At 50.1% G+C, this 23696-nt stretch overlaps 1 protein-coding gene across 1 annotated transcript; it reads left to right on the top strand.

Annotated features, from left to right (window-relative positions):
• The first annotated feature begins 6932 nt into the window (after positions 1-6932).
• Positions 6933-22595, top strand: Igfbpl1 (insulin like growth factor binding protein like 1). The gene is made up of 5 exons (XM_021161612.1): positions 6933-7402; positions 17406-17515; positions 18219-18335; positions 20274-20431; positions 22261-22595. The coding sequence occupies exons 1-4, from the start codon at positions 6967-6969 to the stop codon at positions 20421-20423; spliced, it is 813 nt and encodes a 270-aa protein (XP_021017271.1). The 5' UTR covers positions 6933-6966; the 3' UTR covers positions 20424-20431; positions 22261-22595.
• The last annotated feature ends 1101 nt before the right edge of the window (positions 22596-23696 follow it).

Below are 23696 nucleotides of genomic sequence, written 5' to 3'. Positions count from 1 at the left end.
TCCGACCTTTCTGCCCCGCCTTCCTCAATGATGCCTAAGCCTTGGAAGGAGGAAGTGTGATATAGAAGGCTGGTTTGGGGCTAAGTATTCCTAAGTCTCTTACTCTCTGGGACTTGACCAGCTGTGAATTTCTGGGTTAACTGACATCTACTGAAGAAAGAAGTTTCTCTGATGAGGGTTGAGAGATACACTAATCTATGGGTATACTAGTAATTCATTAGGAGTGGGTTTAATAAGCTATCCACAGAGCAGAGGAATAGCAGTAGGTTTTTCCCCAGGGACAATGACCCCGTCTAACCACATGTTCTAGCCCTAATAACAGCTCCAGGTATCCGTTTCATCTTGAGTGCAGCTTAACCAAGCAGGAAGTGGTTGGTTACATTCCTGATGCTCAGGCCACTACTGCACCAGTGGGCATGTCTCACAGGGATGGTTGTTAATAAAGGATTCACAGCTGAGCAAGGTTGGCAATGACTTTTCTCCTCTGGTAGCATGCACAGAACTCCAAAACCTAAATGTGGGGAAAAGAAACAACCGAATTTAACAATGGGGCATGAAACGAAAGAGAAAGTTCTCCAAAGATGAAATACAAATGGCTGAGACATATATTTTTAATCTTCAACACCCTTAGCCACCAGTAAAACACACATTAGAACTACTTTGAGATTTTCTGAGATTTCATCTTACCCCAGTCAGAAAATTAAAAAAAAAATGGCCACATACAAATGCTGGTGTGGCTGTGAAGAAGAGGAGCAGACACGTACGTGGGGGGAATTCTGTGGTCTGAAACCAGTACAGACCACAGAAATCAGTGTGCAGGTCCCTTAAGATTCATTTTGCTATTGGTGTGTGTAGTCATTGTTCATCGTGATGGGGTTCAGAAAGATATTTTCATCCAAGTACATCATGCATTTTTACCACATTTTCCCTCCCAAATCTCCCTTTCTCCTCACCACCTCCTACGAGTTCCCTTCCTTTTCCCAAAGAGTCTAGTGTATACTTTCATGTCCTACATAAGCTTAAGCTTATGTACACACACACACACACACACACACACACACACACACACATCTCTATATGTGATCCACATATACGAGAAAGCATACGTTATTTGTCTGAGTCTGGCTCATTTGCCTTAATGTGGGCACTCCAGTTCCATCTGTTTTCCTACAAATGACATAATTTTATTCCTCTTTATGGCTAAATAGAGTCCCATTATGTATATATACCACATTTTCTTGAGCCATTTATCTGTTCTGGGCACTGAGGCTGATTCCGCAGCTTGACTGTTGTGACTGTGCTGTGACAGACCTGCAGGTGTCTCTGTAATGTGCTGCCTTAGATGTCTTTGGGTTGATTCCCAGGAGTGGTACAGACACGTGTGGCTTTCTCAGTGTCACGGTGACAGGAACATCGCCTGAGCCCACTGGGGAAACTTAGTGCGTGGGCAGGCATGCAGGTTGTTAAAACAGATTGCTTTCAACTTCCCTCTAAGCCTTTTCATTGCTCCCTCTGCGACACACTAAGGAAGTTCTGGCACCTCCATATTACTACACGGAGGTGATAAGACCTCTAGGTCCTAGCCAAGAATTAACTGCAGTGTCACCTCCTGCTACATGAGTCTGATCCTGAGTCCAGAATCTCTGATCAGGGCATGTGGGCCAACAAATGCAACTTCATATTCCAAATTTTCCCTGTTCGTGCATGTCCAATGCCTGTTGAGACTCGGAGGGTCACAGGAAGTACGTCTCAGGAGCAAAGCATCCTTGTCGGGCAACTGCCTACAAGACTTTATTGCAGGGTCTTCCGTAGAGACGCGCCAAGCAAGCTTCCTCTAGCAAGGGAGGCTCCGCTTCTTTGGAATCCACACTGATATCTCCCTATCAAGTTTCAGGTGCTCACTGTTTCCAAACCCATGGTCCTGACTTTGACACAGGACGTCAGCAAGGCTGTGGATCCTGCTTAGGTTGTGATTATGCAGCCCTCACAATTAAACTGCATCCGTCACTTTCAGCAATGCTGGCCCGGCAGCTAAGAAATACATTCCTCACTTGTTATTTTCATAAATAATTTAAGTGATCATTGGAGCTTATTTCTAGTGAAGCTCTTTGGCTGTTTGATTGTGTCTTTGAGGGCTGTTTCCCGGAACCACTTCCGGTATCGGTTAATGCGTCCTTCGGGATTTTATCAGATAACGAAGAGAATTTGATGGAAGAAATGGTTAGCTAGGTAAGTCAGGGGAGGCAAGGGCAGGAAGCAGCTGCCGCCCTCAGGGCTAGAACAAAGGGAGGCTGGAATAATTCCAACTTGGAATCCCAGAGGAGAGGAGCCTTGGTGCACAACCCCACACCTCAGCAGGGTCATACTGCTCAGCTGATAGGAGTGTCACCAGAAGGGACACTGAAACTGGGGTAGTCCACTGTGACCTGAGCTGGACTCCAGCCTCCCATCAATACAAGAGCCACAGGGTCACTGCTCAGCTCTCTGCCCCAGCAGCCATTCTGTGCCAGGTCCTGATCTTGCTCTGCATTGACCACAGTACAGAGTCAGGCAGAGGTGGGAGAATTTTGGAGTTCCTTCTTTATACCTCTGCCCTCACTCATATCCTTGCTCTCTGAATGTCCCATCACCTCAGCTCTAAATGCTGACCTCTTCCTGTCCTGTCCAGCCAGACCTCTTGGATCTGCTTGGCCTACCTCTCTGCACCGTGGCCTGGAACAGATGCCCAGAGAGAAAACTGTGCGCCCCCTTGCCCTAACACAGTCCCATCCAGTGCCCGTCTCATTGCTTTATCCAGCTTTCCAGCAGGAAGCGGGATCCTGTGTGGTTCTTTTGTTCCGCTGCTCGGCATCTGAATGCACATCTTTGCAGAAGTCTGCATCTTGCTGTGCTCACTGTATACATCATTGAAAGCAATCATGTCCCTTGAAAGCTCCTGCACATCATTCACAAGACACTTCCTCTGCTCTGAGGTGGTCCGCTGGGAGTCTAAAAACACAGAGAGGCCTTCCAGGAGGGCCTGATGCTGGGCTATTCATGAGAGGCCTCCCTTGTTTGTGCTCCTTCCAAATAGGAACACCTGCTATTCATGGGATGAATGAATGAGTGTGCATGCATCCACTTCGGGCAATTAATTGGTTCTTTCCTTGTGTTTATGCCCAGGTCTTGTGTGTGGCAGAAAAGTCACATCCATTCTTGTTGCTTAATCACTACCTAGGTGCCTGGCATCTCACCACCTGCCCCAGTTCCCGTCCCTGTGAGGAGAGTTCTCCCCCATCTTTTCCCATAATTCCATGGGGCCCCCATCTGTGGCCCACGGTGTTTGTTGGCTCCCTGAGAGGCATACTGAGAGAAATAACTGACTCTGCTGGGCTATGGACTGGGGCAATCTAAAAGAGCCGGAGCTGATCACCTTCAAAGCCTGGTATATTTTCCCACTCAGACTTTGATGCCCCAGGCTCAGGGCTGGAAAATGAACCCTTTGCTTTAATTCTCAGGGCCATTATGCATACATAATGCTTTTCCTACCATTTAAAAGGAATGTAGATCATATGTAAATGCGCCTCTGTGGAATTGTGTATCCCAACCTGCATTAAGCACACATGAATTTCATAGTGACACCATTCAGCGCCTGCTCCCTCCGTGTCTGCATAAAAAGCAGAGAAATCCTGTGCTGTATACATTTGTCATGTCTGGTTCATCCTGGTCTCACAGTCAGACTTTGGACCTCAGGAATGATGGTTTAGTTTGAAGGATTTTTCGATCACCTCTTCCAACCTCTAATACTTTTTGATCCCTTCCATAAACTCCAAGATTCGCCCTTGACCTCTTCCACTGAGAGGGAGCTCACTCACTTTGGAGCAGACTGCCCTCTGCTTGGACAGTGACGGAGCCAAGCATGGAGTTACCAGACGACTGTTCCTGAAAGGCAGTGCACAGTCTATCACTTCTGTCCCCAAATCCTGCTTTGTTGTGTGAACATTGTTTCCTTCACATCATTAAATGATCTCTCTCTCTCTCTCTCTCTCTCTCATACACGCATGCACACACACACACACACAAACATACACACAGAGCTGCATCTATATTCACATGTGCATATGCCATACATGGACATACATTTCATAAGGACCATCACAATAAGCGATACATTACAAACATCTTTGCATTTCCACGAGCCTACACATTGCCCATTTTAATGTCTACCTAGACCTCTATTGACAGATGGACCATAATTTACTCAATCGTTGCCTGCCTTAGAATGTTTCCAAGTAGCCGGGCGTGGTGGCGCACGCCTTTAATCCCAGCACTCGGGAGGCAGAGGCAGGCGGATTTCTGAGTTCGAGGCCAGCCTGGGCTACGGAGTGAGTTCCAGGACAGCCACGACTACACAGAGAAACCCTGTCTCAAAAAACAAAAAAAAAAAAAAAAAAAAAAAAAAAGAATGTTTCCAAGTTTTTGATACAGTGGCCAACTCAGAGATGAAATCTTCAAATGGAGCGATTTCTTTTCTTTTCCTCTCTTCCTTCCTCCTTCCCTCCCCCCCTCCCTTCTTTTCTAACCATGTCTTATTTATTTTTATTTTATGTGTATTGATGTTTTGCCTACCTACATATCTGTGTGAGGAGATTTCCCGGGATTCTGAAAGGGCAGTCAGTCCTCTTAGCCACTGAGCCATCTCTCCATCCGCAGAGCGATTATTTTCTTTGGAAAGAGTCACAGATGAGATCAGAAGGTCAGGAGGTGTGAACAGGTGGAGAGGCCGCTCTAGGTAAAGCCAGAGGTGTCTGAGGCTACTGGAATCTCAGTACTGAGCATGCGCGAAGAGCTTTCCCAGCATTCCCCTCTTCATTCCTCACTCTTTACCTCCGTTCCCCAAGGCCCCTGACTGGTTCTGCTCCATGTGGCCATTGTAAGGTAAGAGCTTGAATGGATGACCACGTGGCTATATTCAACGGCTCTGCTCTGCTTGCCACATAAAGTGGCCTCCACAAGGGCTTCCTTCGGGGACAAGGACCTCCCCACCTCAGAGGACCGCAGACTCGCAGACTCGGCAGGAATTGAGTTAAGAAAGGAAACAGCATGTCACTTTTGAGGTCTGCAGCAGCTCTTCCCAGGCGCGGAAAGGCTTTCTCCATCTCCAGACATAAGCCAAAAATATACAAAAGAGCAAACTCGGAGCAGTAGGGACGGCTCCTGGGAAGCCTGGTTTGTTAAGTTCTTCTCTCCCTTGGGTAGATGCCCCTAGCCACACATCAGCGTCCAGCAACAGTCCCCGTTGTCAGGGATGAGGTGTGCAGACTGCCTAGTAGCCTGTATGGATACCCCACAGCCAGACCTTATCTTTAAACACACTTTACCAGCTATGCCATAGGTGTGTTGTAGTAGATATTTAATCTCAAATCGGGGTTTCTATCACACCTTAGATCATTCCGTTTCCAGATAAAAGACACGCAGCTTTTATATTTTAATAAACCTTAATCAGCACTAGAGCTGAGTAGATATCTACCCACCATGCTATTATGTCTACTTCCATATCAATAACCCCGAGTTATAACTTGCTATGTTTCATCTGGGCTGCTCTTAACTCCAACTGCCCAGCCTCGTGGCCATGTTTTCATGACTCACTTGTCTACCACATGCTATCTCTCTTTTCTGCACGTCCTCCCCTCTCCTCCTTGTGGTCTCTCCTCAGACCCCAGCCTGGGGAAACCAATCACTCACTGCCCATCTTTCTTCTGCCCAGTTATAGACAATAGGCATCTTTATTCGCCAATCAGGGATAACTTGGTGGGTAAGGTTACATAGCATCACTTGTATACATGCAACCAGGCCTTGGGGTGGGGGGGGTGGGGGTGTAGTATTTAGCATTACAATACATAGCAAAAGACCAAACCTCAATATGGGTGTCCTGAGATTTGTGCTCTGGGACCCTGTCTCAACATTCTTAGTAGCTAAAAGTCAGAACACAAGTGATTAATTTCCATTTGTGTATCTAAATAATGTGCCACTAACAATCAAGACTGATCCACACAAAGTCCAAAATACATCACTGTATCTAACCACCACAAGGCCCTGTCAACTATAAGATGCATGGATTTATGCAGCATTAAGAAATACCCATGAGGGGCTGGAGTCTTGGTGCAGTGCTTAAGAGCACTGGATTCCTCTTCCAGGGGACCTGGGTTCAATTCTCAGCACCCACAAAGCAGTTCACAACTGTCTGTAACTCCAGTTCCAGGGGATCTGACACCTTCTCACCAGTGCACCTAAATTAAATGAATTTTTTTTGAAAGAGAGAAAGAAAGACCACTGAGAGAGCGCAGCCTTTTCACCTGTGCACCCATTGTTTGAAAGAGAGTTGGGTTCCAGAGGTGATAAAAGGTGGGAAACCGGAAATTCTGTAAGTAGAAAAGACCAAGTGCAAAAGTGCACTCAGTCAGTGGATGTTTTATATGAGGGGTCTGGGCTATGTGCTCACGCACGCTTGTACAGGCAGAGAAGATGCCTGAAAACACACCCAAGAACCCAATAGCCAGAGCGGCCACTGGAAACGGGACTGGGGAACTGAGTATTCGATCAGGGAAAGAAATCCATCCATTTATACAATCTGGCATCTTAAACTAGAGATTTCCTTTGCTAAACAAAACTAGAAAGATAGCAAAGTAAAATAAGGCGTCCTGGTGGGAAGACTGAGAGTCATAACATTTTAAGGCCGGTGGACAAGTTGCCTTTTGGACCACGCTGAGTCTCCCCCAGCGCTCAATCGGAGGTGGCAGAGCTGTTCTGGAGACTTCTCTGCAGTTCAGTGAGCCAGTAGGGCCGCGCCGCGCTGGTCCCGGGCCGAGAGGCGCCCCGCGGTGCGGGCCGGGCCAATCAGCGGGCGCGGGGCGGGCGCGGTGGCTTTGCACGCACCGAGCGCTAAGCGGAGCAGAGGCGCTGCTGCCGTCCGTCTAGGAGCCGGCCATGCCGCGTCTGCCGCTGCTGCTCCTGCTCCTGCCATCACTGGCCCGGGGTCTCGGACTCCGCGACGCGGGTAGACGACACCCCGAGTGCAGCCCGTGCCAGCAGGATCGCTGCCCAGCGCCCTCGCCTTGCCCAGCGCCTTGGATCTCCGCGCGCGACGAGTGCGGCTGCTGCGCGCGCTGCCTGGGCGCCGAGGGCGCGAGTTGCGGGGGACCCGTGGGCTCACGCTGCGGCCCTGGCCTGGTGTGTGCTAGTCGCGCCTCGGAGACGGCGCCCGAGGGCACCGGGCTCTGCGTGTGCGCGCAACGCGGCGCGGTCTGCGGCTCTGACGGCCGCTCCTACTCCAGCATCTGCGCGCTACGTCTGCGCGCCCGACATGCACCCCGCGCGCACCATGGCCACCTGCACAAGGCTCGCGATGGGCCCTGCGAGTTCGGTGAGTGGGGTTTGACCTAGAAAGACCCAGGCGAATGGGAAGAGCGGGACCCCAATGCTCTTGGGTGTGGGACAGAGAATTTCATTGTACAAAAGTGGACAACACAGCCTGGGCCTCAGTTTCCCCTTCAGGAGCAGTGTTTCGCATCTTTCTACAGCCTGCCTGCTGCCTTACCCACTGCGTGCAGACTTCAGCCCTAGAACAAACAGGAATGTGAATGCTTAAGAACTTGCTATTGCAGTTACTTGAAAATGAGGATTGAAGTGGGTCCGGGTCCAGGTGGATAGGTTGAATGGAGAAAGGAATGTGAGGATTCCCAGAGTGCAGGGGTCCCACACGGGATTCAAGAAGCACCAAGACAGAGAGCATCAGAATCCTGGCTATCCAGTGAGTCTCAGACCAAGGGCTTCGAGGAGCTTCCATCCACAAAGGGCAAGACCTTTGGAAACGTGAGCTCTGAAAAGATTGTGGGACCAGAGATGCTGATCCAGTCTAAAGGGCACGTAATCTGAAGGGTCCTGCTTTAAGGAAATCAATAGAAAACTACCAACTGCTAGGGATGTCAAAGGTTAACTGTTTTTTTAACACCACATTGTAAGTGCCCTAGTGCCCTAACTGATCACGGTCCTGTGTCAAAAAAGAAAACAAAAAACCCAAAACAGCAGTGTCTATGGATGTCCAGAGAAGCTAGCCTACTTTGCCTGTGTGTGGGGTTTGACTTGGTCACGAGCTCTGAGAGAACAATGTGTTTGTTCCATCTGGATAGGGTAGTGGGGAGCTCAGCATGGTAAGTGTCCCATGTTTCGGGCTTCTGGAGATTTCTGGCCTGAGCTGGGAGAGGATGTCTAAGCCAGATGCCCAAGGTAACACTTCAAGAAAGACACCTGGGGGCTCCTCTTCCAGCTCATCTCCTCTCCCTCCAAACATCTCATGGACACGTGCTCACGTCCAGGATTCTGGTGGACCGCTGGCCATGAGGCAGGAAGTCCACTATACACAGAGACCCTGACTATGTGCCTCTCAGTGACGGGCTGAAGCAGGCTGAGTAACACGGAAAATTCACCATAGCTCTTTCCCAGTCCAGGCTCCAGTGGGGGACAGTGCTGGCTGGGGGTACTCCTGGGTAGTTCCTGGCTTCTTCAGTGACACTCAGCCAGGTCTATTTCCCTGCCCAGCCACCGCAGCTCCAGGGGAGCCATTGTGGTGCCCACTCTGCTTGGAATGCTTGTGTCTACCCGGTGCGCTGACAGAGTCCCGTCTTTCCCCCTCTGTCACTGTTTTTACAATCTGCCTCCTCAGCAGTTGGTTCTCGCGCAGCTCCCTTTGTCTGATACAGGTAGCACTAATGGCACACACAGGACACAGAAGAAATGCTGACCAGGCTCCCCAAAGCTTCCCTGTGCTGATGGGCTTGGGTGGGTTTTTTTTTTTTCCTGGAGCGACATTCTGTTTCTAGGAAAAAGAGCCCTTCGAGGCATATAACTCAAAGCTGCTGTTGTACAGAGGAGACCCAGACCCAGAAAAAGCAGGGGACTTGTCCATGATGTCCACTTAAGGCTGCCACCTTCCAGGTCCCAACCCCTTGTCCAGCACTCTTTCGGGACTGGACTTGATAATATTAAGTCAGGCAGATGGCGGTTGCTATGGTTACCAGAGTACAGACAGATGGCAGATGGAAAGCCCACACCCCTAATTCACTGAAAATTACCAAATGACAAGTAAATGTGCCAGCGGGCCCCCCCCCCCACCTCCCGGACTCTGCGGGCTCTGAGGCCCGCCCTGGGCTCCAGCCTGGAGAATAAAGGGTCCTCAGAGCCAATGGGAGCAATTCAGAAGGCACTCTCCTGGACCTCATTAGTGGCAGGCCTCCGCACTCCTGAACCCAGCTGTCCTTTCCACCCGGTTTCTGTCACCCACCTCAGACCTGATGATGTCTCCCTGTCACCTCTTGTCTTCACAAGCTTGTGTGGTCCTTGTCCTTGTGTCTCAGGGAGGTATGGGCACCCGTGCACAGGGAACTGTTTTCCCTACTCTAGCTGCACCTCATTCTGGGCTGCCCTAAAGCCATCTTTAATTCAAAAGACACAGCGGGAGCACTTTTAACAAAGCCCCAGGGGACCCTGTTTGAAGGGAAACAGACAGTTTTACTTGAGTGCTGGTGACAGTCATTCCTCAGCTCCTCCCAGGCACCTCCACTTTAATGGAGTGATGGTTCGGAGTATTGATTATCTCCTTCCGAGTGGTGACAGTGCCTCTGTGATGCTTCCCTGAGACAGTGGTGGCAAACTGCCCTTCCCAGAAGCCTTTGCTCAGAGCTGCCCACTACCTAATATTAGAGCACCCTTTGACCTTTGTACCTGGAGGGCCTGTGTGTGAATATTTTATTGTTAGACATCGCCTTTGTACCTATTGTTGTCCTTTATTTTTGCAGCCACCAGAGGGAGGGGATCTTACCCATCTTAAGGCAGAGTTCCTAGACCTTCCTAACGCTGCAACCCTTTAATATAGTTCTTCATGTGGTAGTGACACCCCCCCCCTCATAAAATTATTTTGTCGCTACTTCACAACTGTAATTGTGCTACTGTTATGAATCGTAATGTAAATATCGGTGTTTTCCAATGGTTTTGGGCGATGCCTGTGAAAGGTTCATTTGATCCCCAAATGGGTTTCATCCCACAGGTTGAGAACCACTGCCTTAATAGAAGGGAACATTGAGGGACACCCAAGGGGATTTCCTGGAGCTGCAGGGCTGACCCCAGCTGAGGCAGGGCCGCAGGTCGGTTTTCCTGACTCTTGGCAGATCGCTGTCATCCCCCAGTCTCAGGCCTTTGAGCCCCAGCAGCTTCTCTGAGAGTCTTAGAGTCTTAGAAATTCACCTTGGTTGGAATTCCCGCTCCATTTAGAAGCCTGAGGTACGTGTTACCAGGTAACCAGGAGAGGCAGCGAATGCCACTTTGTGAAAGGGACAAAGAAAGGGGCCTCGTGTTCCAAAGCCTTTCATGAATGTGGAGGGAGGGGATTTGAGTCACAGGCTGCAGGCAGTGGGATTAAACCAGAGCTCCTTCCACATCCAGCCCGTGATTATGAGCATAAATTATCAAGCCTGTTCGGCACGTTGATCATTAAAGTCTTTGCTTGTGTGTGTCTTAATACAAGCAGAGAGTCTCCTGGGGGGTGACTTTGGCACTATTAACTGAAATCTCTGAGGCATGTGGGACGATCTTTCATTTGAGCCACTGAGGACCCATTTAATGAAAGGGGTAGGGAGGCAGATCACTACATGCAGGAACAATAACACAGATCCTTTGATCTGTGCAGACCCATAGAGCTAACACAGACACCATCATTATGTTCCCGCATCCCAGAGGGTATAGGGCAGTGTTCTCTTCCCAAGCAGACAGTGGTTCATAAGCCACCTAAGCACCGGTGGACAGCACTTAGACCCCCAGGCAGCTGAGGCTCCCTGGTATGATTTTGCCTACCCAGTAGTACCAGGTCACTAGGACCACTCTGACCACACAGAGCTGAGTGACCGTGACCTGCTGTCTTGCCCTGGGATGGATGGGTTTGTACCATTGTGAATTTCCTGGGCTGAGTGTGAGCAGAAGAGAGCAAGCACTGAATAGGACAGAGTTAGAAAGATGGAAATGATCCATTTAGAAGACTGGACTGGGCCGGGTGGTGGTGGCGGCGCATGCCTTTAATCCCAGCACTTGCGAGGCAGAGGCAGGCAGATCTCTGAGTTTGAGGCCAGTCTGGTCTACAGAGTGAACTCCAGGATAGCCAGGGCTACACAGAGAAACCCTGTCTCAAAAACAAAAACAAAAACAAAAAAAAACCAAAACCAAACAAACAGACTGGACTGGTCGAGAGCTGGCCTTCCAGGAAAGCCACTTTATTCCAGTCAAAGGTAGACTGGAAGGAAAACCTGCTCCTTCTAGCATGATGACAGGCCTAACAACACTAAAGTGAGATGCTAGGTCCTGGGCTCTTTGAAGATGGCTTTCATCCATCTCCAGCCTGCAGGGCGTTGAGCCACTGCAGTTTCTCTGAGCGATGGTGATTCTGAGGGTTAAGGGTCATGGCCTCTGGCATCACCAGATAGGCCCTGTCAGCAGAGGGCTTCAAGCAAGCAGATACAGCACAATGGGAAGGCCCAGTCTAGGTAACATGAGCTGCTGTGTCCCTGGGTCCCTCCTTAGGACAGCTTGGCAGATTGCAAGGGCTCTTCAAGTGTTCCTTACATCTGCCTGTGGAGGGCAGGCAGGGGCGGGGATGCCATGGCTGGAAGACTTGTGTGTTAAAGCTTTAATCCCCAGCTGTGGCACTGTTGGGAGTGGTGGAATCTTCAGGAGGTAGGGCCTGACTAGAGGACGTTAGTGGGCAGCCATGCCCTGGCGGGGGAAGTCTTGTCCCAGGAGCCGCCTTTCATCTTCCCTCTGCTTCCTAACAGCCATTAGGTGAACAGCTTTCTTGTACTCTACCCTTCTACTATGAAGACTCTGTCTTGCCACAGACCAAGTCCACAGAGCCAGCCAGTCAAGGACTGACTCAGGTTCTGAGGAGGATGGGCACCTGTACCCAATCTGAAGAAACCATAGCTGAGCCGGACAGTGGTGGCGCACACCTTTAATCCCAGAACTTGGGAGGCAGAGGCAGGCAGATTTCTGAGTTCGAGGCCAGCCTGGTCTACACAGAGAAATCCTGTCTTGAGGGAAAAAAAAAGCCAGAGCTGGGACTAAAGCTTAGCACTGGGTACACAGCATACACAGAACCCTAAGTGGGTTTCCTTGACCACGCCCATCATACCAGCTATCCTGCCTCTGGTAGTCCCTGCGCAGCCTGCTGTCACACTAGAGCACTGTGAGGACTGGAGATGTCTGTCCTGCAAGGGTTATGGGCTGTCACTGGTAGGCCTCACTGGGAAGTGATGTGTGGAGTGTTCTCTCCCTGTGCAGAACAGAGCCTAAGTAACTGGCCTGAGACTGTCACTTCAGAATGATCAACTGGCAAGGTTGGCCTGTGGCTGGCTTCCAGGGACCCAGACTTCTGAAAGTTGAACCATTCCGAGAAGGGGGGGGGCACTTCCTACACTGCGGAATGTGGTCTACACCTGTGTCCACATTTCATCACCGAGCAATACCTGCAGTGAGCATGACAGAGTGGCCCTGCTTTGGCTCATGGTTCTGAGGGATCCGGGTCAGAAATCTACAGCCTCATGTTCTCTTTCAGCCCCCTGGCAAGAACAGCACAGCCTGGCAGGCATGTGTGGTGGAGCACACGGCTTACCCCACCCCACCCCCAGGCCAGCAAGCAGAAGAGAGAAGCTACCAGACCCCTACTGTCCCCTCTGAGATCGCACCTCTGGTGACCTAAAGACCTCATGCTGGGCTCTGCTTCCTGAAGAGACTGTCACCCCACTGTCATACAGCCTGTGAACTCAGCCTCCAGCACACGAGTGTTAGGGGCTACTTATCCAGCCATCTAGGAATTTGAGACTTAGGTTCGGAATTCAGTACCTGTGTGATTGGCCCTGACCTCCCGTGAGCTTCTCCATTAGACAGCGCTTCTTCACCGTTGTGCCTCTGGACATGGCTGTACCCTGTGTCCTTTCCCCAGGAGCTGGTTTGGTGCCTGTCTCTGCTCCCTGACATTCCTCTCTATTGAGTTTGCTCTGTGTCCTCTTGACATAGGTCATGACCACCGTGTGACTGTACCCTGTGAGCCGTGAGGCCTCCCAGCAAACCACCCTGCCTGGGAACCCTTCTTCTAGGATGGAGCCACCAAGATAACAATGTTTTTAACATAATATTGGATATTATGGAACCATGGCATGAATTTGAGTCCCAGTTCCTCCAGGTCTTTCGCCTTTCTAAGCTTTACTTTCTCATATAAAATGGGAGTTAGAACATTTACCTTTCAGGGCTGGTGTGAGGGTACAGAAGAGCTCCCCCCCCCCCCCCCCTGTAAAGGCAGGATAGTGTTAAGATAGAGAAGTTAAGCCGGTTGTTCTGGAGAACCAAAAAGAGAGCATACCTCCTCCACCATTGAGCTGGAGCAGCGCCCCCTGCTGGCATCCGATAATATTGCTGGAAAGGGAGGAGTTGCCAGCTGTAAGCAGCCAGCAACAATGTAACTATTCATGGTGGTTGTTGACTGTGCAGAGCTGTTACGGATAAGAACGCAAATTTAATGCCAGATATATTCAAATCAAAAGAAGATGACTGACACCCACAGCCTGAGGAAATCGTCCAAGGTCACAGAACTGCCCCGTGCCAACGGTGACTTCCCAACTGTATGCCAAAGGTTTGCATCCGTCCAACATGGATCTGCGCACCAGAATGAGTTGTGCAGCATGCAAATTTATAGATAACTACATGCACTGGGAAAGGTCCCTTTAACACCGAAAGCAGAAGGATTCTTTTGTAAAAGAAATGGCATTTCCTGCCGGGAAAGCCCTGGCAGAGGCAGCCTCCCCCAGACAGCCCTTCTTAATTGTAGTTATTGAAAGAGAGGGAGCGGGAGGCTCTCGGGGAGCACGCAGGAAATGTAATTTACTGGTTTATTCATTTAGGTTTGAAAGGGAGCGATGAGGTCTCATTTAAAATTTATGACTTGACTTGAAGAAAAGTGAAACGCGTTGACGAAGCGTCCCCCTGGAACCCATTGAAGGCCCTGGAATCAGAGGTGGTATGACCGTCCCACAGCTGTTTGGGGACAGGCTTGCCTGTGAGAGTGCCTGTGTCACTGAGGAGGTGTTGGCAGGAGGAGAATGTGAATAAATTAGCCCCTCTTTGTTGTGGCAGATGGGGCTTCTGCCAGACAACTCCTTGTGTGGGTTGGTGGCTGCGGGGAGTGCTGGAAGTCTCGGGGCTCTGTTCAGGGCATGTTGGAAGTTAGGGGGCTTTACCAGAGCGCTGGCTGCACTCTAGGATATGGGTTTGGACATCACTTTGAAGAGCAGTCATGTGGGCAGAGCTGAAAGTGTAGCTGATTGGAAGGAGCAGATGCCTAGCACGGGCCAAGCAGGCTATACTCAGCTCACTGGAGAGCCATTGCGCCAGGGGTTCCAGCCCTGTTATCAGGTGCTGAAGGACAGAGGACAGAAGCAGCTGCCTTGAGAAGGAGCTCACCGCAGAGCCCTGGCGGGAGGGGGGGGCGGAGCTCTGCAGGCAGTGAGCTCTCCATTCAAGGAGGTATGCAAATGAGGCCGGATGTTCTTGTTGGTGCTCAGACACTAGCTGGACAAGGTCTGTTTCATTGTGTCTGGAGGGGCCTGAGTTTGATTCCTCCTGGGCTGCTCATACCGCCTGTAATTCCTCTCTGTGGCCTTCTGCCGCTGGATTCTATAGTGTGACCAACCTTGTCCCTCTCTGGTCTCTCTCCCTTTGTTCTCTGATTTTACTGCAGCTGTGTCCTCGTGGGCACAGGCCCTTTGGTACTGTTTGGTTTGCTGGCCCCAGAATGGTGGTATTTCTCTTTCCTGCTTTCTTCATCTAGATGTCTGTCTGCCACACCTGCCCCTGACTCTTGCTCACGCCTCAGGCTACCACAGTAGCTGCTTTTTCCTTCCATGGCTGGTCACTCTACAACCAGGAGAAGCAGGCTGTCCTCCCCAAGTCACCAGTGAAGAGACAAGAACGGACCTTCCCTTGGTCAGACCTCTGTCTTGCCAAACCTCATGGCTGGACTTGGACTCTGGCACAGGGGAGACTCGGTAGACACCTGGCCCTAAGGCCAGCTGTGACGCAGATGGTCAGAGACAAACAGACCCCTTGTTTAGGACTTGACTGTATAGCTAGGCCTGCAGGATTGGTAGTACACCCCCCACCCCGGTGGAGCTGGGGTCAGAGTAAGGATAATAACTCCTGAGCACAGGCTGGGCAGTGGGGGCTCGCACCTTTAATCCCAGCACTTGAGAGGCAGACGCAGGCCGATCTCAATGAGTTCGAGGCCAGCCTGGTCTGCAGAGTGAGTTCCAGGACAGCTGGGGCTACACAGAGATAAACCCTGTCTGGAAAAACCCAAGAGAGAAAGAGAGAGAGACAGACAGACAGATGCAGGCTAATCTCAGTGAGTTCAAGGCCAGCCTGGTCTACAGAGCGATTTCCAAGACAACACAAAGAAACCCTGTCTCACCTCCAAACTCTGAGCATCAAGGTACCCCTGGATGAGACTTGGTGCCTAACAGATCCCTGATGCAGAAAGAAGCAGAGTGTCAAGGGGGAACTAAGAGTCTAGCCTGTGCTGCAGGGTCTCAGGTCCTCTTAAACAAAACCTCACACCTCTCTTCTCTGAACCCTTTGTACTCAGAGGCAGAAAAGCACCTGAAAGTGGCTCCGACCTTGGTAACTTAACACTAACCCTCAGGGTTCTTAAACCTTTTCTTTAGAAAAATCCTTCTGTAACCCTGTGTGTGGAGTATATAAAATAAGCATCAAACACTTACTGATAATAAATCATAATGAAATAGTACTTTAGACAGTTCTTTGATGTGTGTATGATTCTTACCACCCGTTGAGGATAAGAACAATGCTGAGTCCTAATGAGATAGCTGTGCTTGTTTGTCTTCACATAAAGAACTCAGTCGTGGGGGGCTGGAGGGATGGCTCAATGGTTAAGGGCACTGGCTGCTCTTCCAGAGAGCCAAGGTTCAATTCCCAGCAACCGCATGGTAGCTCACAACCGTCTGCAACTCCAGTTCCAGGGGATCTGATGCTCTCTTCTGGCCTCTGCAAACACGGGATACACAGACATACATGTGAACAACACACATATACATAAAATTAAACATTTTAAAAAATGTTTTAAAAGAATGAAACCTTGCCTGGCATCAGAATTCCAGGATTTAGAGTATCCTCAACAATTTTCAAAGTTGATTGACATTTTTATTTTTATAACACCCCTTCATATAAATATATACTACCAAATGTCAGAAGAGGGTTGGGGTGTGTCTCAGTGGGTGGAGCACTTGCTTAGTGTGTATAAAACCCGCTCAGCATTACATAAACCAGCGGGTGTCACACAGCTCTAATCCCAGCCCTCGGGACTTGGAGGCAGAAGAATGGGAGGTTTGAAGTTATCCTTGGCAGCGTGGAGAGTTTGAGGTCAGCCTGGGCTAAGGAGACCCAGTGGTTTAGAAAAAAAAAAAAAAGTCTTTGTCTTCTGCAATTCAGTCATGTTTTCTGTAAGAGCAAGAAGCGCGTACAATGAAAAGAAAGCTAGCAAAAAAACCCTCCACAAACCCCGCAGCTCGTCCCACGGCTGTCTAGAGTCTGAGCTGAGGTCTGCGGGGCGTCAGAGTGTGGTATGATGGCCGAGTACGGTGTAAAGCTCTAATCTCTGAAGCCAGGACCACCGTGAAGTTACATGGCGCGACACGTGAATACTACCAGAGCCCTCCTCGTTTGACTTTGAATTAAATTTTGGTCACTGTGTGTTTGGAAATCTTTGACTGTGGCTAGATTTTTCTGAACCCCGCCCCCACAGGTACTTATGTGACTCACAGAGCCAGATTCTAGGAGGCCAGGAATAAATGCTCGACGGTAGCCGAGGTGCGGGGGAGTGGGGGGCACTCAGAGAGAGAGGGTGTGCTGAGACCCCAGCTCTGCCACTGACCACTGGAAATGGCTTTTCCCATTCCTTTGGCGGCCTCCTCGCAGGGCTTCCTGCAGGCCCTCAGAGGCCAGGGTTGGGCTCCTGACCTGTCAGGTAAAGGGTTTGTCTTAGTTAGGGTTTCACTGCTGAGAACAGACACCATGACCAAGGCAACTCTTATAAGGACAGCATTTAATTGTTCACAGGTTCAGAGGTTCAGTCCATTATTATCAAGGTGGGAGCATGGCAGCATCCAGGGAGGCATGGTGCAGGAGGAGCTGAGAGTTCTACATCTTCATCTGCAGGCTGTTAGGGGGATACTAACTCCAGGCAGCCAGGAGGAGCGTCTTAAAGCCCTGGGCTGAGCATATGCAAACCATCACAGGGTTGTTCCTTTGTCTTCCAGCTCCCGTGGTCCTCATGCCCCCTCGAGATATTCACAATGTCACTGGGACTCAAGTATTCCTTTCCTGTGAGGTGAAGGCTGTGCCCACCCCGGTCATCACCTGGAAGAAGGTAGTCGTCTCCAAGAATGCATACATTTGTCTGTGTGCATGTGCACATGTGCTGTGAACATGGGAGAGAAAGACAGCATCAGAAGGGGCCTGTGGGTGGTAAACAGTTTCCCTTAGGTGTGTTTGCTTGGGTGTCTTTTGTGTGGGGGCCAGAGGATTAAACAAAGATACACCAGCGCTGTGCCTCAAAACTGGCACCCCAGAATGCTCCCCCAGGGAGGGGTTTGCATTCCTTCCCATACCTTTTGTTCATTTGGCCACTTAGGTGTCTAGAAAGCTCTGCTAGCCCATATACTATCAGCCGCTCTGTCATCAGAGCCTGCTTTGCTGTGGCACGGAGCTGTAGACACACCTGGTTGGTGACCGAGACTCAATCCTGTTCTGAACACTGAAGACCAATTCTGAGAGACTGGCAGTCACAACTTTCAGTGGCCCCTTGCCCCAAAAGCCCTAATAAGGGCTGTGAAATGAATGCCAAGCTGTTCCCACCCTCCTCCACCCTTTGGCAAAATTTCCAGCAGGGGGCACTGTCCGAATAGATACGGATTTAAAGGAAGGCGGAGTTATTTGCATAAGAATGAGAGGCATTTGGACGTCTCCCTTGGACACCCAGGGAGGAAGCAGGTGGCCCGAGGTCTTGGGGGAGGTCATCCCGGCTCAGAATTCTTTTGCCTCACAGTGCAAGCTTTCTCTGCACGGAACAGGTCAAGCACTCTCCAGAGGGCACCGAGGGATTGGAGGAGTTGCCCGGAGACCATGTCAATATAGCTGTCCAGGTGCGAGGGGGCCCTTCTGACCATGAGACCACATCCTGGATTTTGGTGAGTGCTTCAGATTATTGGAAATTATCAATAAACCACCACCCTTTGTCTTCCCACGACAGGTTACACTTCTAAAGCTGTTTCTTGTCCTTTTCTTTGGGTTCTGCTGGGGATTGAACTCAGGACCTCACTGGCTCAGTGGGTGTGGGTGCTTGACCTGAGTTCACTCTCCAGGATCCCCAGGGTGGATTGAGAGGACTGACTTCTGCAAGGTGTCCTCTGATCTACATACACGTGTGTGTATATAGACACATATATGCAAAAAAATAAAATAAAATAAAATAAATATAAACATTAAACATTTTATTTTGAGACAAGGTGTTGCTAAGTTGCCCAGGCTGACCTCAAAGACTTTTTAACCTGTTGCCTTAGCCCTCTGAGTCATTTCCATTGGCCACCAGACCCAGTTTGCCCCATCTGTTTCCCTCGGGACCCTCTGGAGTAGGTGGGGCAGGTTAGATAGCTCCCAAGAGCATAAGCAATCCGCTACAGGGGATCCAAAAGATGTCCCAATGCTCAGCTGTGGCTGAGCTGTTTCATGGTAAGGAAGGTTAAAACTTTAAGATGGAGCTGTCCAAGGAGACTCACAGGTAAGGAAGATGAGGGAGTATACCTCAGCACCAATGTCTTCCATTTTCCTACTAGCATAGCCCGTTAAGCCCCACTTGAAGTATTCCATGGCTTTCCAAATCCAAAGTCCCCAAATCCACATTCTTCCAAACAAAAGCACGGTCAGACCTATCACAGCAATATCCCAGACCCTGGTACCAACTTCTGTCTTAGGATTTCCATTGCTGTGAAGAGACACCGTGACCAAGGCAGCTCTTATAAAGGAAAACACTTAATTGGAGCTGGCTTACAGGTTCTGAAGTTCAGTCTATTATCATCATGGTGAGAAGTGTGGCATTGTGTGGGCAGGCATGATGCTGGAGGAGCCAAGAGTTCTATATCTTGATTTGAAGGCAACCAGGAGAAGAGTCTTAAAGCCCACCCCTACAGTGACATACTTCCTCCAACAAGGCCACACCCACTCCGACAAGGCCACACCTCCTAATAGTACCACTCCCTGGGCCAAGCATCTACAACCCACCACACCCAGGGAATCTTTACCTTCTCAAGCTGCCATTTTCCTGTATGTCTCCTCTCTATCCAGAGGTGACTTACAACCCTCCCCCTGCCCAAGAACAAAAACCCCTTCCCCCTTTCCCTTGTTCTTTTCCCCTTTCCCCCTCGTCCTCTATCTCCTCTGTCTCTTTGACCCTCTGGGGCAAAGAAATCTCCTTTTTGCTGAGAACTTACTCTTACAGTGTCTTGAGCCGAATACCATGTCCCTTCAACATGTCTTCCAGGAGAGGGACTTGGAACGCTGTAGAGCGTGTGACCTTCTCAAATCAGCACATTCCCTCTTTTTTGTGTGTGAGGAAAGTTAAGAAAAAGGTCTCTTGGTGTTATCTTGTAAAGAAAGGCTGTCCCATAAAGAGCATTTGGAGACCTTCTCTGGTGGGTAGATGTTTGCCCTTTGCCTCAAAATCAGCCCTTGTCGCCTTTAATGAAAGGACCGGGCAGCTCACAGTAAAGACAGAAGTCAGAGAAAACACAGACACAGGAGCAACAGGCCCTCCATGGCAAGACGAGAAACCAGGCGACTCGTCAGATTCTGACAAGGAACAAGCGTGCATGTCTGTCCTTGTGGACTGAGTCCAGGAAGCCCTGCGTTCGATCCCCTGTGCCACACGAGCCATGCATGGTGACAGGGGCCTCTCACCCTGGCTCTCTGGAAGTGGAAACAGGAAGATCAGGAGGCCAAGATCCTCCTCAGCTACGCAGTGCGGCTGAGAGCAACAAGAGACGCAGCCTAACAGGAACAAACGCTGACTAAGGTCGTCGGTTTTGAGTGTGACGTGTGCAGTCATATAAACTTGCCTGTTGTATTTCCAGATCAACCCTCTGAGGAAGGAAGATGAGGGAGTGTACCACTGCCATGCAGCCAACGCCGTTGGAGAGACTCAGTCCCACGGCACGGTGACGGTCCTCGATCTGAACAGATACAAAAGCCTCTACTCCTCAGTTCCGGGTGACCTCCTGTGACGAACATGGTACATTCACAGCCAAAGCCATCTCTCTCAGCCATAGCATAAGAGGACATAGGTGGTTTATTAGAGGGCCTGTAAGAAAGAAGAGAAAGATGTAAGTCTGGGAACCTGAGGGAGGGCAGAGAGCGGGCAGTCTGAAGGCTGGCAAGTGGAAGCTCAACTGTGTACCATACAGGCATCTCCTGAGTTTCCCAGAATGCAAAGCTAAGGGCTGTGAGCATGAAGGCCCACACGCTGAAAAAGCCAGATTGTTTCTGTTTCCATGGCTGGAATTACTTCCTATGGTAATGAGAAAAGGCCGACAGTGTCACTGTGGACATTATGGAATTGTCCCCACAGGGAACCCCAGGCTGTGTATTTGTCCCATCCCCTCCTGGGCAGCCCTCTACCCCTGACCGACTCCAAGTCCTCTGTACTACCCGGCAACATACCTGGGGAGGGGAAAGGCACATCTCTGTCTTTTGTCCTCATCATCACTTAGATGACAGCTGGCTACTGTTGTCCCCACCCATGGGTGATTGGGAACTTGGGAAAGAAATCCTTTCTCAGCCAGCTCTGACAACTCAGCAGCCTTAGAGACTCACTGGTTCACAGCCACAGACAGTTGCTCTCTTGTTCACATCCAAGTGACATGCGACAAGGTGACTGTGACACTGCTCCACTCTTTTCTCAACCCAAACCAGGCAGCAGCAGCAGCAGCCCCAGTGTGGGCCTTGTCCATTGCTGATGGGTCACTGGTCATAGTGAGTCACACACAGCTGGGCTAGATGGATGAAGTGGGACACACACCAAACACACACACAACACACACACACACACACACACATTTACACACACTCCACCCCCTGGAGCCAAAGGGCAAGAAGGCATGAACCTCTCCCTGGGGTGGGAGTTGCCATCATGAACTATTGTCAAGACTGACCAGCAAGCTCTGGTCAATTAGAAGCAGGAAAAATTAGAAATAAGTATAATTGACTTTCTTTTATTTTTATTTATTTAAAATTTTTATGTGTATGAGATTTTGCCCGCAGGCACGTGTATGTGCCATGTGTATGCCTAATACCTGTGGAGACCACAGAGGGCATTAGATCCCCTGGAACTGAATTCACAGATGATTGTGAGCTACTCTGTGGACAGATGCTGGGAGCTGGACCCAGGTCCTCTGCAGGAGCAGCCAGTGCTCTCAGCTGCTGAGCCATCTGTGATAAACACTTTAAAAGCAGGATTTTGCTGTTGTTTTAATCCCATGATCCTCTTGGCCACTTTTCTTGGACTGCCATCCATCTGTCCTGTAAGGAATATATGGAGAAATGAGAAACCACAATTCAAGGGGTGCAGTCAGGTTGAGGCAGGAGAAACTTCCGGACACTGGAGAAACTGAAGGAATCAGCCAGTCTTGGAGGCTGCTTAGCAGTCAGAGCTACAACCAGCTGATAGATATGATCATTTGAATTGTTTTACGTAGCTTATAATATTATCTACATCCGTGTTTTGAGCTCCCTCTACAGCATCTGCGGTCGACCAGCTCTTGGTCGCGTCCCTCAGGGATGCTTACTCCCACCAGCCAGCCATACTGGGGAGTTTTGGGGCTTGAGAAGTGCTTTCCTAGAACGCAGTCCCCTTGTTTGGAATATCCAGTCTTTGGTCTTGAGTATTCTCACTGACCCGGGACCCACTTCCCGGCAGGCAACCGGGATGGCTGCATCCCTCACTGAGGAGGGACTTGAACCTCAGCACCACACCCTCTGCCTCCCATTGAACACAGAGGTCATTACAACACTGCAAGCTCGCGCCGCTAATGTCTCCCTCCCCCCACTCCCTTTTCTTCCCAGGCTTCCAGAGACACTGGTAACAAGACGATGCCGGTCAAGGAATGGATCATTTTGCTCTGTGAAAATTTGGGGAAACTGCCTGTAGATGGCTGCTTTTGTATGTTTTTTTTAAGGGAATGCAAACTAGATTCTTATGCAGATGTAGTTTTTAGCAGGGCAGACCTTGGGGTGGGGGTGGGGGGGGGCGGTCTTGCATGCAGCTTTTTTACACTTTTGGAGTGAATCAGGTTTTTTAGAACAATTCTTTTTTAACTCTTCTCTCCAAGAAAGGCCACACACTGTCTGTTTGTAATTCTAAAGGGCTCAAAACAAGGCACAGGCCAGCTGACTCGTGACTTGGTGTCTGTGACTGCTTAATGGTGCTCTGATTTGGTGCGTGTTATGAAGGGAGGGGGTCCCTGTACCCCTATCCTTGGAGACTGGAATGGGTGTTTTTCCTTCTCTGTAGCCCAACCTACCTAGGATGAGATGGCCCTGGGGGAACTATAGCCCACCTAGAGTGAGATAGCCCTGGCATTCTTTTTAAAGTCATCACCTCGCATGAACAGCATGAATAGCTCGGGCGGCTCTTCTGCTCCTACCTTCTCCCAATGACAAGGAGCTCTAACTGTAGGTGGGACCCATTGACCAGCTGTGCACCTGCTAACCTAGCACTCTCCCAACAGATAAACTGGAGACACTTGATCTTTACAGGACACCAGGTGTCATCTGTAGGTGGTGGAATCACACTGCAGCACGGTGCATTTGTTCTTACCCAGGCAGAAGGCTCTCCTCCCTGCCTTAATGAGGAAAGTTAAACAGGAGAATATTTGCTTTCTGAAAAGCAGGTTCCTACCCTCTCCCCGCTTTTAGGTTTTGTTTTGTTTTTGTTTTTGTTTTTTGAGACAGGGTTTCACTGTATATCCCTGGCTGCCCTGGAACTCACTCTGTAGACCCAGCTGACCTCAGCTCATGGAATAACTACCTGCCTCTGCTCCCAAAGTACTGGGATTAAAGATGTGTGCCCGGCTGACTGCAGGTTCTTAACATCTGGGTTGGGGTCCCTCAGTGTGACCAGACCTGAAAGTTCTCGAGGCACTGTCCCATCCATGAGCCCAGCCATGGCTGGAAGAGCAGGGACTTTTGCCTTCCCAGTCTCCACTGACCAGGCGAGCAGGCTCAGGAAGTAGGTGCCCTGCCCGTGTGAAGGCCTTAGAGCAGGACAGAACTGAGAGCTGCCTCCCTGCCTCCCTTGACCCAGGATGACCCTGAACCAGGGAGAGGAGATTTTCCATACCCACCTGGTCCTAAGCACATCTCGGCTTCTGGTCCCAGTTGCTGCTCACGACTGCCATTGTGTATTGGAGTTCTCATTAGAACTGAACTTTCTTCCTTTAACCCTAGCAGATCTGAGTCTGAAATGCTGGGATGTGGTCGCCCCCTGTGTACTGCACACG

This window comes from Mus caroli, chromosome 4 (assembly GCF_900094665.2).
Source record: "Mus caroli chromosome 4, CAROLI_EIJ_v1.1, whole genome shotgun sequence".
NCBI classification, from domain to species: Eukaryota; Metazoa; Chordata; class Mammalia; order Rodentia; family Muridae; genus Mus; species Mus caroli.
Note: the sequence above shows the minus strand (reverse complement) of the source record. Positions and strands in the feature narration are given on the sequence as shown.

Bases quoted from the DNA above. Each gene is read 5' to 3' on its own strand.
- Igfbpl1 (XM_021161612.1), top strand. From the start codon at position 6,967: ATGCCGCGTCTGCCGCTGCTGCTCCTGCTCCTGCCATCACTGGCCCGG. The intron at 7,403-17,405 runs GTGAGTGGGGTT...TTTGTCTTCCAG, and splicing joins CGATGGGCCCTGCGAGTTCG to CTCCCGTGGTCCTCATGCCC. The intron at 18,336-20,273 runs GTGAGTGCTTCA...TTGTATTTCCAG, and splicing joins AGACCACATCCTGGATTTTG to ATCAACCCTCTGAGGAAGGA.